The sequence below is a fragment of the Pleuronectes platessa genome, chromosome 20, assembly GCF_947347685.1.
Source record: "Pleuronectes platessa chromosome 20, fPlePla1.1, whole genome shotgun sequence".
NCBI classification, from domain to species: domain Eukaryota; kingdom Metazoa; phylum Chordata; class Actinopteri; order Pleuronectiformes; family Pleuronectidae; genus Pleuronectes; species Pleuronectes platessa.
Window position 1 is genome coordinate 4,151,804 of NC_070645.1, and position 14,781 is coordinate 4,166,584.

At 41.0% G+C, this 14,781-nt stretch overlaps 1 protein-coding gene and 1 long non-coding RNA gene across 2 annotated transcripts; both read right to left on the reverse strand.

The window, feature by feature from the left end:
• Positions 1-2,791: 2,791 nt before the first annotated feature.
• On the reverse strand, positions 2,792-8,553 carry LOC128425896 (C-C chemokine receptor type 1). Its single transcript, XM_053412733.1, has 3 exons — positions 8,421-8,553; positions 8,042-8,214; positions 2,792-4,226 (listed from the first exon to the last, which is right to left on the reverse strand). Exons 2-3 carry the CDS (start codon positions 8,191-8,193, stop codon positions 3,368-3,370), a joined length of 1,011 nt encoding a protein of 336 aa, XP_053268708.1. The 5' UTR covers positions 8,194-8,214; positions 8,421-8,553; the 3' UTR covers positions 2,792-3,367.
• Positions 8,554-13,197: 4,644 nt separating this feature from the next.
• Positions 13,198-14,452, reverse strand: LOC128426150 (uncharacterized). Its single transcript, XR_008333242.1, has 4 exons — positions 14,251-14,452; positions 13,703-13,777; positions 13,400-13,531; positions 13,198-13,313 (listed from the first exon to the last, which is right to left on the reverse strand). It is a non-coding gene; the product is annotated as an uncharacterized LOC128426150 (long non-coding RNA).
• Between the last annotated feature and the right edge of the window lie 329 nt (positions 14,453-14,781).

Below are 14,781 nucleotides of genomic sequence, written 5' to 3' on the forward strand. Positions count from 1 at the left end.
TATTTAGTTATAGTGCAGTTTAGAGGCTGACATTACATCATGGGTGCGTCACTCTGTTTCCCATTATTAAAAGATTCCTCAAAAGTCCTACCGCTTCTTCTAGAGTGTTGTTGATCAATACTCAGCTTCTTCTTTCCTCCCCATTTGCGAAACATGTTTATTGTAGTAATTTTTCCAGTGCAAGGATATCGGCTTCCTCTAACATTTCCCCGGTCTTGACTTTCCTCCTGACATACCAGGGAAAAACGGATGGAGAGACGTCTTATCTAAAAGCATCACTATCTGCTGAAGCCCCTATTCATTCTTGACGGCTTGATGTTTTTTTCTCTACCCTCTCTGCGCCAGTGGAAAGATTGCTGGAAATTTAATCTTGGGTTACCATTTATCAGTGAGCAGCATGCAAGGGATAATTTGGCAGTGAGGGTGCTTTGGCAGGTGATTTGCCAGGGCTTTAAATAGAGCCAGTGTTGGGACGAAACTTATAAATCTATATGCACCGATATCTGGCTCATCAAAATAACATATTACTTTTAATGAATGAAATAGAGAAAAAATGGCTGCCAAAAAAATTGAAGATGAAGGCACTCTCTGATGCCCCTTTGCCCCGCCTGTGGTTCAGGAAGTAGAGCGGGTTTTCCACTTACCGTCGGCGATTTGATACCTGTCTCCCCTATTCTGCATGGGGGGTCCTTAAGCAAGATACTGAGCCCCAAATTGCCCCTGATGACTGTGCCACTATTGTATGAGTGATGTATAATAGAGAAAATGCTGCCCATAGCAGCCTGTATGGATGTGTGTGTTAATGGCTGAAGGGCGAAACTGTAATGTAAAGAGCTTTGAATGGTCATCGAGACTAGAAAGGATCTTTATAAATACAGACTATTTACTCATTTACCATTTATCTGTGTCTGGTTCCGTAAGTACTCTTGCTCTTGTCCCTGTGGTGACAATGACACAAACAGTTGAAACAAATCAAACATCATTCTATTGTTCCTGTGCCACTATACTCACAAATTCATGACGAGCATTTGAACCTCTTCACTCTTTCCAGGGACTTCACTTCCTCTCATTGTGTGATTACCATCCGTGTGATTGTGTCCCCCCGCCCCCCGACTAGTTCCACCACTGTCTGACTTACAGGGATACGTTTACATGTTACAGAGCTTAGTCTGATTATGACTCACAACAACATCACATCCTCTACGTTGCGTGTCCGACGGCACACACTCGAGCCCAGGGGATTAATCATCAAGCAGTTAGTAACTATGCAAAATGCTGAGAAAACTCCAACGTTATAAAGCCATTAAGACATACAGTATATGTAGCTCAGGAGATGACGCGGGTCATCCTCTACCGAGAGGGTCGGTGGTTCGATACCGGTTTCCTGAAGTGTCCTTGGGGAAAGAACCCCAAATTGCCACTGAGAGCTGTGCCGCTAGTGTAGGAGTGATGTGTGATTGAGCAAGTGCTTCACATAAGCTTATTTCAGACATGCACTAGACTCCTTCAGTTCCTCAGTAATTTATCCAGAGGAGGTGGATATGTTAACGCAAATGTCAGAGTGAGACGCTCCATTGTTTCCAAGGACTTTATCCGCCTGGCCTCCTATAAAGTCCAGCAGAAGTCGATGTGTGAACACAGCAGAGGGATCCCCTACTGGATTCACCGCAAGTGTGTGGGGGGGGGTTGATGTTGCTTCTAACACGCGACAGAAGCTAACATATAAAAAACGGGGACAAATATCTCCCGGTGAAAAGGTGGTGAAATACAAGTAGACACCGATATAGATGTCAAGGGAATTTGTGGTGAATAGAGCTGATGACAGTGTCAGGGTGCTGTTAACATGATCATATGATATAGGCAGCAGAGTTAATACGTCACTTCCTGTCTCTACCTGCTGCGATAATCATAAAATGCTGTTTATATGGCAGTGTCTTATTCATACTATTGTCTGATTTGGTGTTATAATATCAGTGTCCGTGTCAAAATCGAAAGAATGCACTGAAACATTTCGGAAAATCCCAAACTACCTGCGACATACAACACAACTACCAATGTGTGGGAAGGCGTATAGTTTGTGTAAAAGCTGACTGTAACGCAATCATGTGATCTTGTTGTATTTTATTCATGAATAACCAATTTCAAACCAACTTTTAAATTGATCTTTGACTGAAACCTTCCTGCAGTCTAAAATAAAGGGAGTGAATAAAGCAATTATTTGAAGAGTCATTTATTGTGGCAGGTTGAGATAACCAATACATGTATGTTATTGATGGAAAGGTTTGAATTAATCAAAAAGCTTTACACTAACAAACAAAAGAGCTAAATCGATTGAACTTGTTACTCCTTCTATACACCGTTCCGAGTCACAGCTCAGTGTTATTTCCTATTTGAACTGTTGTATATACAAAACTTAAAAAATGACATTACGTAATCACCTTTTGCGAAATGTCACAGAGCAATTTGAGACATGGTTCATTATCAACACACAGTATAACACAAAAAACCCAAACATGAATTTGCAGGTTGAAAGCCACATAGAAAATATCTGGAAAATGTATATGTATGAATAACTTAATATATGATTTTTTTAAATATAGGATATTATTTTAGGTTTGCAGAAAGGAATTAAGAGACTAGGCTGGTTTCCTTCTTAACTTTGTACAACTTTTAATTTCTGTCAAACAGAGGGGTCACAGAAATCTTAAATATGATGGTTAAAAGAATCAATCACGCACATCGGCCTGATGAACATTCTCTCACATTTACCAGCGCACGATTAAATCATTAACATAACCATCACCGCCAAGTTGCAATAAAAGACTGGTTACCTGTTGTTCAAATGTTTTATTATGTGGGATTTTAAAAAATGCAACCAAAAAGTAAAAATAAATTTCATGCTGAGGACGTGTTCTAAGTTTTAATAGTTAGACAATTGATAATGCTTAAGGTTAGCATAAGTCTAAGACACAATTCATTGTGTGTGTGTCACTGTCGGTGTGAGTGTTTACATAGACCAATGTAAATATCGTAGCATTGATCACAAATAATAAAATGTATGTGAAACATTAAGAGGTGCAACAAATATTTTCAGTTCCTAATGAAACTGTAGTGGGTCAGGGACGTCAGCTGAGTAGGTGATCCCTCACATGTCCCAGACCATCTACGAATACGAGTGTGAATGAGTTAAGTGATGCATCCTCAGTGTGCTCTGACCTGTGCTTGGAGTTGTCCACTTGTGATCACATCACTCAGGACAGATGTTAACACCAGGACCGACAGGGATCTAGGGACTTCTTTCTCTAGTTTTAAAACCCATGCTTTTAAGAACACAAACCAGTGCTGAGGAATAAAGGGCACCCTACGCCTAAAGATAATTGGGTGTAGTTTTTGTGGACCTATTGTTACTGCTGCTGATTTGATGGCAATAGATCTGCCTCTTTAAACATGGGAAGCGTTTCACCACAATCTGCTTAAAGTAGTTTTGGAACTTTTTCCCCACAAATGTGTAGAGGATGGGACTGAGGCAAAAGTACATATAAGCAATATTACGGGTGATGTGTAATGCATAAGCCTTTCTCTGTTTTTGCTCACAGCCATCAGCGCTCATCAGCTCTGCAACGTTGAATGGAGTCCAGCACAGGAAAAACAGCAGGACTATGATGAATATGAGTCTGACAGTCTTGTACTTGCCGATTATCCTGGATGAGAGGACAGTGATTGTGATCCTAAGGTAACAGTAGATATTAACCACGAGAGGGAAGATCAAGAAAAGGTTAAGCTGAATGTAAAATTCAGCATTTCTCAGATGGTAAACCGTAGTTTCGGTTAAGTTATTTCCACCCCACTCCTCGCACCGGGCTTTGTTAATCATATTGTCTCGATAAAGGTCTTGGAACACCATCGGCTTGATGCACGCCAGGCTGCTGATCAGCCACACCACGGCGCAGGAGATGACCGCGTAACCTCGGTTCCTCACTCGCGGGGCCTCCAAGGAGTAGACGACAGCGAGGTGTCGGTCGAAGGTCAGAAGGGTAAGGAACAGGACAGAACTGGAGAAGCCCAGATAGTAGACGCTGCACACAATCTTGCACATAGCCTTGCCGAAGATCCAGTCATCGAGCTGCATGTACACCCCTAAGAAGGGAAGGCTGCTCATGAAGATCAGGGACGACAGCACCAGGTTCAGCAGCAGGATGTTGGTCACAGTGGTTAGCTTCTCGAACCTAGGAAGAATAACAGTCCAGATGGGTCAAAAATGTTTGACACTGACACTTCATTTTGTGTTGGTTTATATGGCGTGGCTGTGGCTGAGGGGTAGAGTGGTCGTCCTCCAACCTGTAGGTCGGCAGTTCGATCCCCGGTCTGACCCATCTGCATGCCGAAGAGTCCTTGGGTAAGTTGCTGAACCCTGAATGGCCCCCCATAGAATAACAAAGTGCTGCGAATAGATGCACTGTGTGTGTGTGTGTATGGGGGAAAGTAAAACTTTAACTGTACATCAAGACTAGAAAAGTGCTATATAAATACAAAACCATTTACCATTACTATTTACATGATGGGTTCCCACAGAAAGTTCATCTGCCTTGAATTCCGTCTATTGACATGTAGTGACAGTCAGATTGGCGAGTCTGCTGTCTGTCCCAAGATCAAGGGGTTTTGGGGACAGGGCCTTTTAGATCGCTGCCCCTAAACTCTGGAGCTCTCTCCCTTCCATCATATTAATATCTCCCTCAATAGAAATTTTAAGTCATCTGAAAACACATGCTTTATTCATTAGCCTTTCGATATGCCTAAGTTTTTGTGTTGTTAGAATTATTTTTGTTGTTATTATTGTGATTAGAGTTATTCATGATGGTAGTGATAATTGTAATGACAATTTGTTTGTTTTACTTTAAATTGAGTTAAAATGTGTGTCGTAAAGCACTTTGGATCAACAGGGTTACGTTTAAAGTGATATATAAATAAAGTTGAAGAGTCTAGACAAGGAAGTTTTGCCTCATTCAAATTAATATGATTCTGTCTGCTCTGTTTTGTTGCTGTGTGGTTGAAGGGGACTTGTTGCACTCAGTTAGTGTCCATGTGCTCACATTTAATCATGATACTACAGCATAACCTCAACAACCTTTGAGAAGTCCTCATCCAAGGAAAGCACATATTATCCAACTGCTAATAGGAGCTGCTGTTTGCTATGAAACAGTTAGAGTCATATTTGTTTAGTTTATGGCTAAGGGTTCCTTTTGATAAAAATGATATGTCTTTGTAGAGACAATCCTGGTAAAAACGGATCTAGTTTGTGTTTCATTTCATGTAAAGTCCCAAGATCCAGTACATTGGCATGGTGTCATTGATGGAGACTTTGCTTTTATATATGGCATTAATGATCCGTTGTATAATAGATGTAATGTAATGCAAAATGGTGGCCCCAGGATGATTTAATCATGATAATCTCTCAAGCAACACGTTTAAACACTACCCACGGACATCCGCATTGAGCAAAGCTTGCTAGCTAGTTCAGGCATCCAACTTGAGCTGTGCTGCTGCAATCACATGTCATTACCCACCCTTGATAGTCCTCTAAAATAAACACCCTCCGAATTTGGCGTTCTATTTAAACTGCAAAGATTTCCTATCACCCATTTTGCTTGCCCCCCGCTGTCGCTGTGCCGGTAGTGCTGCTGATTGTTACTAAATAAAAAAAATGACCTTCTTCAGGAGGGATATGAAAAGATGGTGCTAAGTATTACCAGCCTCAATGATTAACGCTGTAAGCATCTACCTCACTCGAGTCAATGCATCAAGGATTCAAAATTATGTTGATTTATTTGATTAAAATGTGTCCACAGCTAAACCGCATTACTGAATAGTGTTCTGTTCATTTACTTTTGTAATGTTAGAAAAAAAATTTATAATCAAGGTTGTTCAAAGAAGAAAAACGAGGGAGTGAGATTTCCCTGTGCCTGAATGGATCCATAGAAAGTCTCTCTTTACTTATGCTGCCAGCATCTCTTCAGACATCTATTACACTGCATTCTAAATATTCCTTTCAGCTCAAAGCCCAGTCAGATTATGCTGAGATCCCCTCTGACGCTGTCATTTGTGTTTTCATGACCAGCGGGAATATGTGCTTGCTCACAAAGTTAGAGATCAGTGGTGGAGGCCAGGGAAAGAAGAGAGGCCGGACAGCAGAAGTAACTTTAAAGTGAGGCTGAGAGGAACTTTACCTCTGAATAGTTACTGATAGTTATTGTAGGTTATGTTATTTCTTCTCTGTCTGGGCTGCTGTAATGACTTCATCTTATGCTCGCCCAGTCAGTGTCTTTTTTCCCGCCCTCTTCGCCTCTCAAATGTGAGAAAGTCAAACTTGAAAGAGACCTTGATTCATCTTCATGGTCTCCTTGGGGTATTCAGTTCTGTTGAATTGTATTGCATTACTGTTTCTGATATTTTGTCCACTCATTCATACATGTGAGGGTGGTTAAAATATTGAACTGGACTCTGGCTATTTAATCTGGCTAAGGGTGGCTGTGGCTAAAGGGTAGAGCGGCCCTCCTCCAACCAGAAGGTCGGCTGTTTGATCCCCGGTTTTCCCCATCTGACGGAGTGTCCTTGGTCAAAATACTGAGCCCCTAAATCTGAGGCCTAAATGGCCTCAGATGTTGAATACACTAATGGTAAGTGGCCTCGGATGAAAAGTGTCCCCCAAATGGCATGTAATGTAATGTAATCTGCAACTATCTGACAGTTACCTACTCCTCATAGGAGATTGGACTAAAGTGACATGGAGTGAGAACTGGTGTTCAGGGTGAGGAGAGGAAATGAAAATGGCACCATTCTCCTTATTCCAAGTCAGTGAACATCTATTCTTTAATTCCAATCTCAAGAGCAGTTCATTTTATCGGGTCCACAGTTGGCATGTGTATTGTTGTGTATTGTGTGAAGTTGTGGATAACAACAACAGTGTGGTCATGTCAACGGCAAAGATAACTGATTCTCCAGTTCAGGGTTATACTGAGTCGAGCTTCACCGTACTTTGAATAAACAGGTGAACACTTCTTTGTGCGGCGGTGATGGAGCAGCTTCAGGTTCTGCGGACTGAGTCATGCAATCGCTCTTTACTTGCCACAGCTCAGATGCTGCGGGTCACTTTTACGGTTTCAGAATAAAAGCTGCAACCAGCTTCACCACAGTTTAGAAAAGGCACGGCACTTACTCGCATAGTGTTGCTTTATGCTATTTAAAGTTACAATCCTCGCGCATCAACCCCAATTTGAAAATATTTATGCTCAGAAAACCACCAGCAAAGCCATTCAGTACATACTGTAATCAATGCTGTATGTGATAGTTAGTTAGTGAATACACAATTCTACATTTAAAATATGCAACCGACTCGTACACAAACAGAGTTGCATATAAGTTCATGATTTAAGCCATATCAACCTAATTTTTAAGTAGGCCCTCCTTCTCAAAAGGTACTGGAGCTAAGTTACTGATGATGTAAACATTTACTCCAGCTGCTGTTTCACATAATTTGTCTGTGCCATTTGTTCCATAAAATTAGATCACAGTTCAAAGGGCAACTTGTTAAATGATGGAAAAAGGCCAGTGATTGTCAGATTTCTTTATAAAACAACATGGCTTGTTTGGTTGTGGTGGACACAACTCCACCAGTTGGTCTTTTGTTGTGTTTCTGACTAAATAGCTGTTCATTAAGCATTTCCCTTACTTTAATACCACACTTGCAGTCACAACAGTAAACGCAGATGTTGCCAAATCGACTGGGGTCTACGACTCTAATTTGCACCTACTATAAAATCTGAATTATACCCTAATTCTGGGTGTATGTATTCTAAACACTAAATCATACAGTAATTTAAACTGACCCACTGTAAAAACTGTTTAAATGGGATCATGGATACTGCATTAAACTGCTAAACTAAGACATTGTTTACTATGGAATCTTTTTAATTATTCCTGCACTATGTACTCTGTGTTTTCATTCAAGCTGAGCAATGTTTTTTTTAGTTAGTATTCCACTCACCGATAGATGATGACCAGAACCAGCACAGTTCCACAGAGACTGAAGAGAAACATAAAGTAGTACAGGATGGATAGACGAGCCCCCAGTGTGTTGTAATCGTCCATCACACAGAAGGTGTAATTATCGTCATCCTCGTATCCTGGAGATTCCATCTCAGATGTTTGCAGGAGACTCTGTCAAAAAAAAAAACATGTAGCCATCAAACCATGCTGTGTTTGGAATGATAAAATGAACAATCCTTAAGAATTGTTTTCAGTCATGTGAGAGCGATTAAACTCTGCATATCTGCTCCCAAGACTCAAGGAGCTCCAGTATAATGTGTTAAAGTAAAGCCCAGGAACATTAAAGTAGATGTTCATGCTGAGCTGAGATGACTTACCGCCTGGCCAGCGGAGACGCTTCTGCTTGTTGTCTGACAAAGAAGGCCTGGGCTCTCTGACTCACAATAACTTCAAGTCACTTCATGATAAGTCAGGCAGCCAGGGTGAGGAAGTTCCACAGCAGTGTGTGTGAGAGATCTGTGTGTTTGTGTGTGTGTGTCTGTCTGTGATTATAAGGGGAGGGATCTGCTGAGAGCTCAACATTGCTACACACCCTCTGGATCATCCTCCTCCTTGGATTGTTTAGAACAGATTCAGAGGCTGTGGCTACAGAGACTGGCTGAGAACATCTGTGCAGACAATTCGCTGGGATTGTTGTATATGTCCTGAATTGATTGAGGTCAACAACGTGAAGTCTAAAAACTGTTTAGGACGACTAGGGGTGAATTTATCAAGCATGTTAGGTAAAAGGCAAGATCCATGTTCCCCCCAGGAGACAGAACACAGCAAAGTGACAGAGATACTGCGAACAAACGTTTTTTGAAAGCAGTGATATAGATTCAACTTGGCCTAAAAAGGTTTTCAGACCAGAGATTGTAAAAAAAATATTCCAGAAACTGGAGCCAGCTACTTGCATCTTTGACATCATTTGAAGCAAGTGTCCTGCTGTGAAGCCACCACATCAAGGTCCCACTAATGCACACTCGACCAATCATGAGTCAGTTTCAGCAGTCAATCATGACGTTCCACTTTCTTGTTTTAGCATCAAATAACTAATTAAAAACCACACTCATCAGAAACATGAACACTTGAACAAACATTGTTGTAAGATCTACATAAAATGAAAGAAACCATCTTTGAGAAAAAAGAAAGTTGATGTGTACTTGCCCCATGTCCCATTCACTAACATGGAGGTCACTGTGTAGTGAGTATGACCTCTACTGCAGGTCAAGGGGCTGTCCAGATGTTTCGGCTTCACTTTTGGGAGCTGTCATGTCCTCCGTCTGTATATACAGTCTGTGGTTCCCACCAACAACTCCTGTCTTGCATCAGCAAAATGAGACAATCCCAGCCCAAATCCCAACACAGCTGTTTAGTGTTTATAATACAAGCAGGAGGACGGGAGATAAAAGCTCTGGCAGCTAACATGGCCGATCCTGAAGTCTGCCAGATAAACAATTGATTACATAGCAATCTATTAGGTATGTGCAATGGCAACTAACATGTATTCATGGCATCAGTCAGACAAATATATTGCATTCTTTTCCGACCTCAAATTTAAAATTCTCACCTTCTACAGTATCCGCACGTGGTGTGGTTAAAGATAAGGAAATATGTTTTCAGCAACTCAAACAGGATGGAACCTCAGCCCCCTGCCAGAAGGTCTCATGGGACACATCCACCTCACTGGCCTCCACGCTTTAATAACACTACACTCAGAAGGAGATTGCAATTTATTATCACAGCTAATATACCTTATCACTGTCCATTATCCATAGATAATAAATAAGAGCAACTCTTGTTCTCTTGAAAGCACTTATTGAACATAAGCATTAAACTGGATGGAAATATTCAAACCATTTGCAAGTTAAAGTGGATCTTTTTTCTAATACTGGTATACCCACAGTGAGGGAGGTTAAACAGACTTTCACAGCATTTATTTAAAATATACAGTTATAAATGTATGAAGGCGTTCAACATTAGTCTTCTCAAACTCAGTATTAAATGTACACCTCGTCACTGTGTAAAACCTTTTCAGTATAATACTTTTCAGCGTAATCTTTATAATCTAATATAATTCACACTTTATTTAGTATTTCCCTGAATATGCTTTCAAATTTCATTCTGGCCAAGGTTTGAGTCGTAGAAAAGTGTGTGCGCCTGCTGCTTTTGAGCTTTATTACATTTTTCTCTCAATATGAAAAAGAGGCAGATATAGTCATAATGTCACCCTGTCAGCAGAATATTTATAATTCAGTCCAATGCACCCAGTTCAGTGTGCATCACAGTCACAGTGGCATTGTACTGTGTGTGTGTGTGTGTGTGTGTGTGTGTGTGTGTGTCTGTTTGATGGTAAATCGCAGATTTCAGCTTCACTTATTCACTGGTTGAAGTACAGGGTGTTCCCAGTCCTCCCACTATTTCCCAAGTAGCGGTTGATATATTGTCGAGTATAAGTGTGGTGCAGTTAACTGATGACTCAGTGACAGCTGGTAACATCAACTGGTCATCAGAGAGATAATTGCAACAGCAAGCTCAGACTCAGCAGACGTGGTACACATGTTAGAAAACGTATGTGAACGAGCTACAACATGAAATACTATAAATATTCAACATGTATTGGCATTATTACACAAATCTATAAATTAGCAGGGGAAGGAAACAAAACTGACCTTTTGACCTCATTGAACATGCAGAATATTTTGTTTTTATTTCTTACGTAATATACATCATTAATTCAGCGGCATAGTCAACTCAGATTGTTTTATATTGTCAACTGAGAGACTGCTCTCACACTTAAGAATGGAGGAATGCTTGTCTTCTGTATGCTGTATGTGAAATCATCCCTTGAGAACTGCAATTTATGACCTTTAAAGGCTACTCTATTTTATATTAAATTCCAAAATGAATTTCTATGTAAAGACCTAAAATAAGCAACATGTTTATCTGTCTCTTAATACTTACTGACATCCTGTCCGTGACTTTGTGCCAAGCCCATACTGAGGATGTAGGACGGACGGACGGACAGATACTTTATTTTTCTCAAGGGAAAAGCGTCAATAATTTCCTTTTACAGCTGATCACTGGAAAATGTTATCTAACCAGAGGGAAATAATACATTCTTGATTTGTTGTTGTGACTCTAAACAACCCAGCACCAGTGTGTCCGGTGTTGGCCACCATTTTGTATAGACTACCCCCACCTGCCAGTGTGAGCAGGGAAGGACAGCTAATTAACACATTAGTGCATCAATCTGCAGCAGGACAATGTGTCCGTGTGTGTCTGTGTGTGTGTGAGCGTGCGTGTGTGTGTGTGTGAGTGTGTGTGTGTGGGATAAAGTCATATTATTATAGGAACATGTCGACCAGTGAAACAGTGAGTCTCCCCTCGGGTCAATGAGGAGGAGGATCTATCGGGCTTTAAATACACACACTCACACACACACACACGCACACGCACACACACACACATTGTTCTGCACTTTTGATTTGTGGACAAAGCGAGAAACTTAGAACATGACCAGACTTGTACTTCACTGTGGCCTTTGACTGTGTCTTGAGATATCATATATAATAGATTTCCATCATGTGGCCTGACAATAGAAGCTGTTATATAGATCCGTTAAATTTGCTCTTCTATCTATCTTTGGAGAAAAGTTGGGATTGTTGTCGTCCAGTTTTTGAGGATCAGTTTTTTTGAGTTGACAGTGTTCCTATCATCAGAGCAGAGTGGATATGAGAGGGAGATGATTTGTCTTTTGAGCATCTGAAAATAATTGTGTGGGAAAAGCATTGGTTTGTTTATATGCAGTTGAAAATAATAGGGCCTGTCACTGAACTGAGGCGCTGACGAATAAAACGTATGTAATTAAGGATGAATAATGGAAGACTGTGTATAAATCAGTCCCTGGGGTTTTAACAGCGAACAGATTAATTAATAATACAAAAATAATTGGCTGCAGCTCTACTGTTGTTTCAGCGGGTTGTGATGAACAACCTCTTTTAGCCTGGCAGACTTGTTGACCTCGACGGGAAAAAATATTTTGGTGTTTGGTGAAATAAAACACAGTTTGACGTCTCAAGGTCGTGTGCATCCTGCAAACTGCCTTGTGATTTCAGTTGCACGGAACAGGAATCCACTTGCTAGCTTCAAAAATACAGTATGTCACATATATACCATGCATGATTTGTCAGATTAAAATTCTGTTTGCCGAAAGTAAGGAAATCACACTTTGGTTTTGAGAGGAAATCTGTTCACCCCCTCTAAAGAGTGTAATACATTTTGTATGTGATGATTGGATAAACAGACGTGTATGTAGAAGATTGACTAGATTGTTCAACCTTAACTTTCGGTTTACGATTATTGCTCAGGGACTTTAAATTTATGGCCTCTTGAAGCCTGAGGTTCATGGTGTTTCTGGGCAAGTGTTTTGGATCTCACAAATGTTTCACTCCAAGAGTCTTGTCCAGAAATGAAGAGAGAATGTCTCCCACCCTAATTAAACATCATGGAGGGTAATAAGATACCCAACGGGAGGGAGCAGTGGGTTATAAGAACACAACTCTCATGCCTGTTCTTTGCTCATTGTGCATGTCATTCAGGTGATGAGTACTTTGAGTCCATCTGGAGATGTTGGATTAAATTTTCCGAAAGACAATGCTTTTGACATATGCTTGATTCGCAGAAATTGCCGCTACAAGAGGTAAAGAACCGAGCACGCACAGATCTCAGACGTGATCAGCCGCCAGCAGGGGTGGACTGGGACAAAAATTCAGCCCTGGCATTGTCTGTCCAGACCAGCCCACTACATTATCAGCGGACACCACATAGAAGTCCACAAATCTCGCGGCGTCTTCTCTCATGCATACTACTGTTACCACCTATCTCAAAGATGGCAACAAGAAGGGAGGCCACACACAAACCTCTCAAGCCAAAAGTAAATTTATTTAACTCCAAATCAAGATAGCTCTAACTACGTAGTGGGATGTGTAAAATATGTTACGTGTCATTGGTGTTAACAGTGTTTGGATGTGTGAAAATAAGGTGTGAGGTATGTTGTAAGGTGCAGAAGCAAAGAAAAACAAAGGCTGAGGGCCCCATGCCCCTGGAAGCAGCCTTTAGATCTGCAGCTGAAGCCCAGCCCAAAAGGGCAGGCCCAGGGTGACGCCCCTGCCAGCTCTACCTTTGTCTGGAAAACAACTCCTCAGGCTCTCACATGTCAAGTGGTCAACCTGAGAAGGACGTGGATACATTATAATGTCTCTAATCATCACAAATTAAGTATGATTTCATAAAACATAAAAAATGATAAACTCACCAGACTAGAGGAGACTCAACAGACAAACTTTGGTACAGTGAAGGCAGAGAGTGGAGGCAGACAGAGAGCAAGTCCTCGAACATGGACAGAGGGGGAACAACTCCTCAGGCTCTCACATGTCAAGTGGTCAACCTGAGAAGGACATGGATACATTATAATGTCTGAAAAATAAAGAAAATGTTTTCCTCTGTCCTGCACCTAGAGTTGAGAACTTTTGGATGTGTGTTTCTTTTAAAACCTTTTGAAAATTATTATAATTATGAAGTATGAATTTATACATTAAAAAATACATGATAAACTTACCAAATTCTAACAGTGGTCCCAAATGTCCACATATAAAACAGAGGGAGAACGACTCCTCAAATATATCACAACAACCTGTAATAATTGATAATTTAGTGTACATGATCACATCATTAAGGATCAACACATAAGCACAATAAAACTTGTGTGATAATAACAATAATATTAAATATTTCTCACCTTATCAGTGGAACATTTACACACAAATTATACCTATTAAATAGTTACCACCTCAGTAAACAATAAATGAATTGAAAGATTACAATAAATTCAATGGCAAATATTTCAAATTAAACTAATTATTCCCTATAGGTTTACTTGTATTCTGTTTTCAATACAGCTTGATTCTGCATCTCTATTTAAAGCTCAGCTATGGCAACAGTAAACGACGTTAGCAGCTCTTAGCTAGCTTAGCTAAATCATCTGAACAATAATAACCCATAATATCACAATTCGGCATATTAAAACCAAATCAAAAACGTTTTCTACTCTGTTTTGGACATGTCTCAAAAATGTAGCCTAGCCAGCCCCAGGCCAACGTTACTTACCATGTCTGCCTCCACTCGCTCATCATTGTCGAGTCCTCCTCGCTCGTCTCCCGGCGCACCTGCTGCTGCTGGGCTGGTGAACCCGGCACCAAACAGGTCCGTCAGTTTGCCACATTTAGCAGCCTCCACCTCCAGAGACTTCAGCTTTTTTTCCGATGCTTCTCAGCGCCAACCAGGCGTTTTTTACTCTTATTATCCATTTTAAGTTTCTGTCTCAGCAGCAGCCCGTCCCGCTACTCCCCCCGCCAATGCCATGAGGTCCCACCCCACCCTGGTTTGTGTTGTGATTGACAGCACTGTCAGGGCTCTCTGAGCCTGTCAGCCCATGATTGATTGACAATGACAAACAATAGGCCAATCATATGTGTCGATGCTGGCAACACACTGCTAGCCCTCTGTAGCCAATTGGCCGGCCCAATTGGAGGGAATTTAGAGAGGAAGAAGAGAAAAAAAACAAAACAAAAAAAACCAGAGCGGACCAGACCGGCCCACAAAGGGTCAACGGCCCACCGGGACGATGCCCGGTATGCC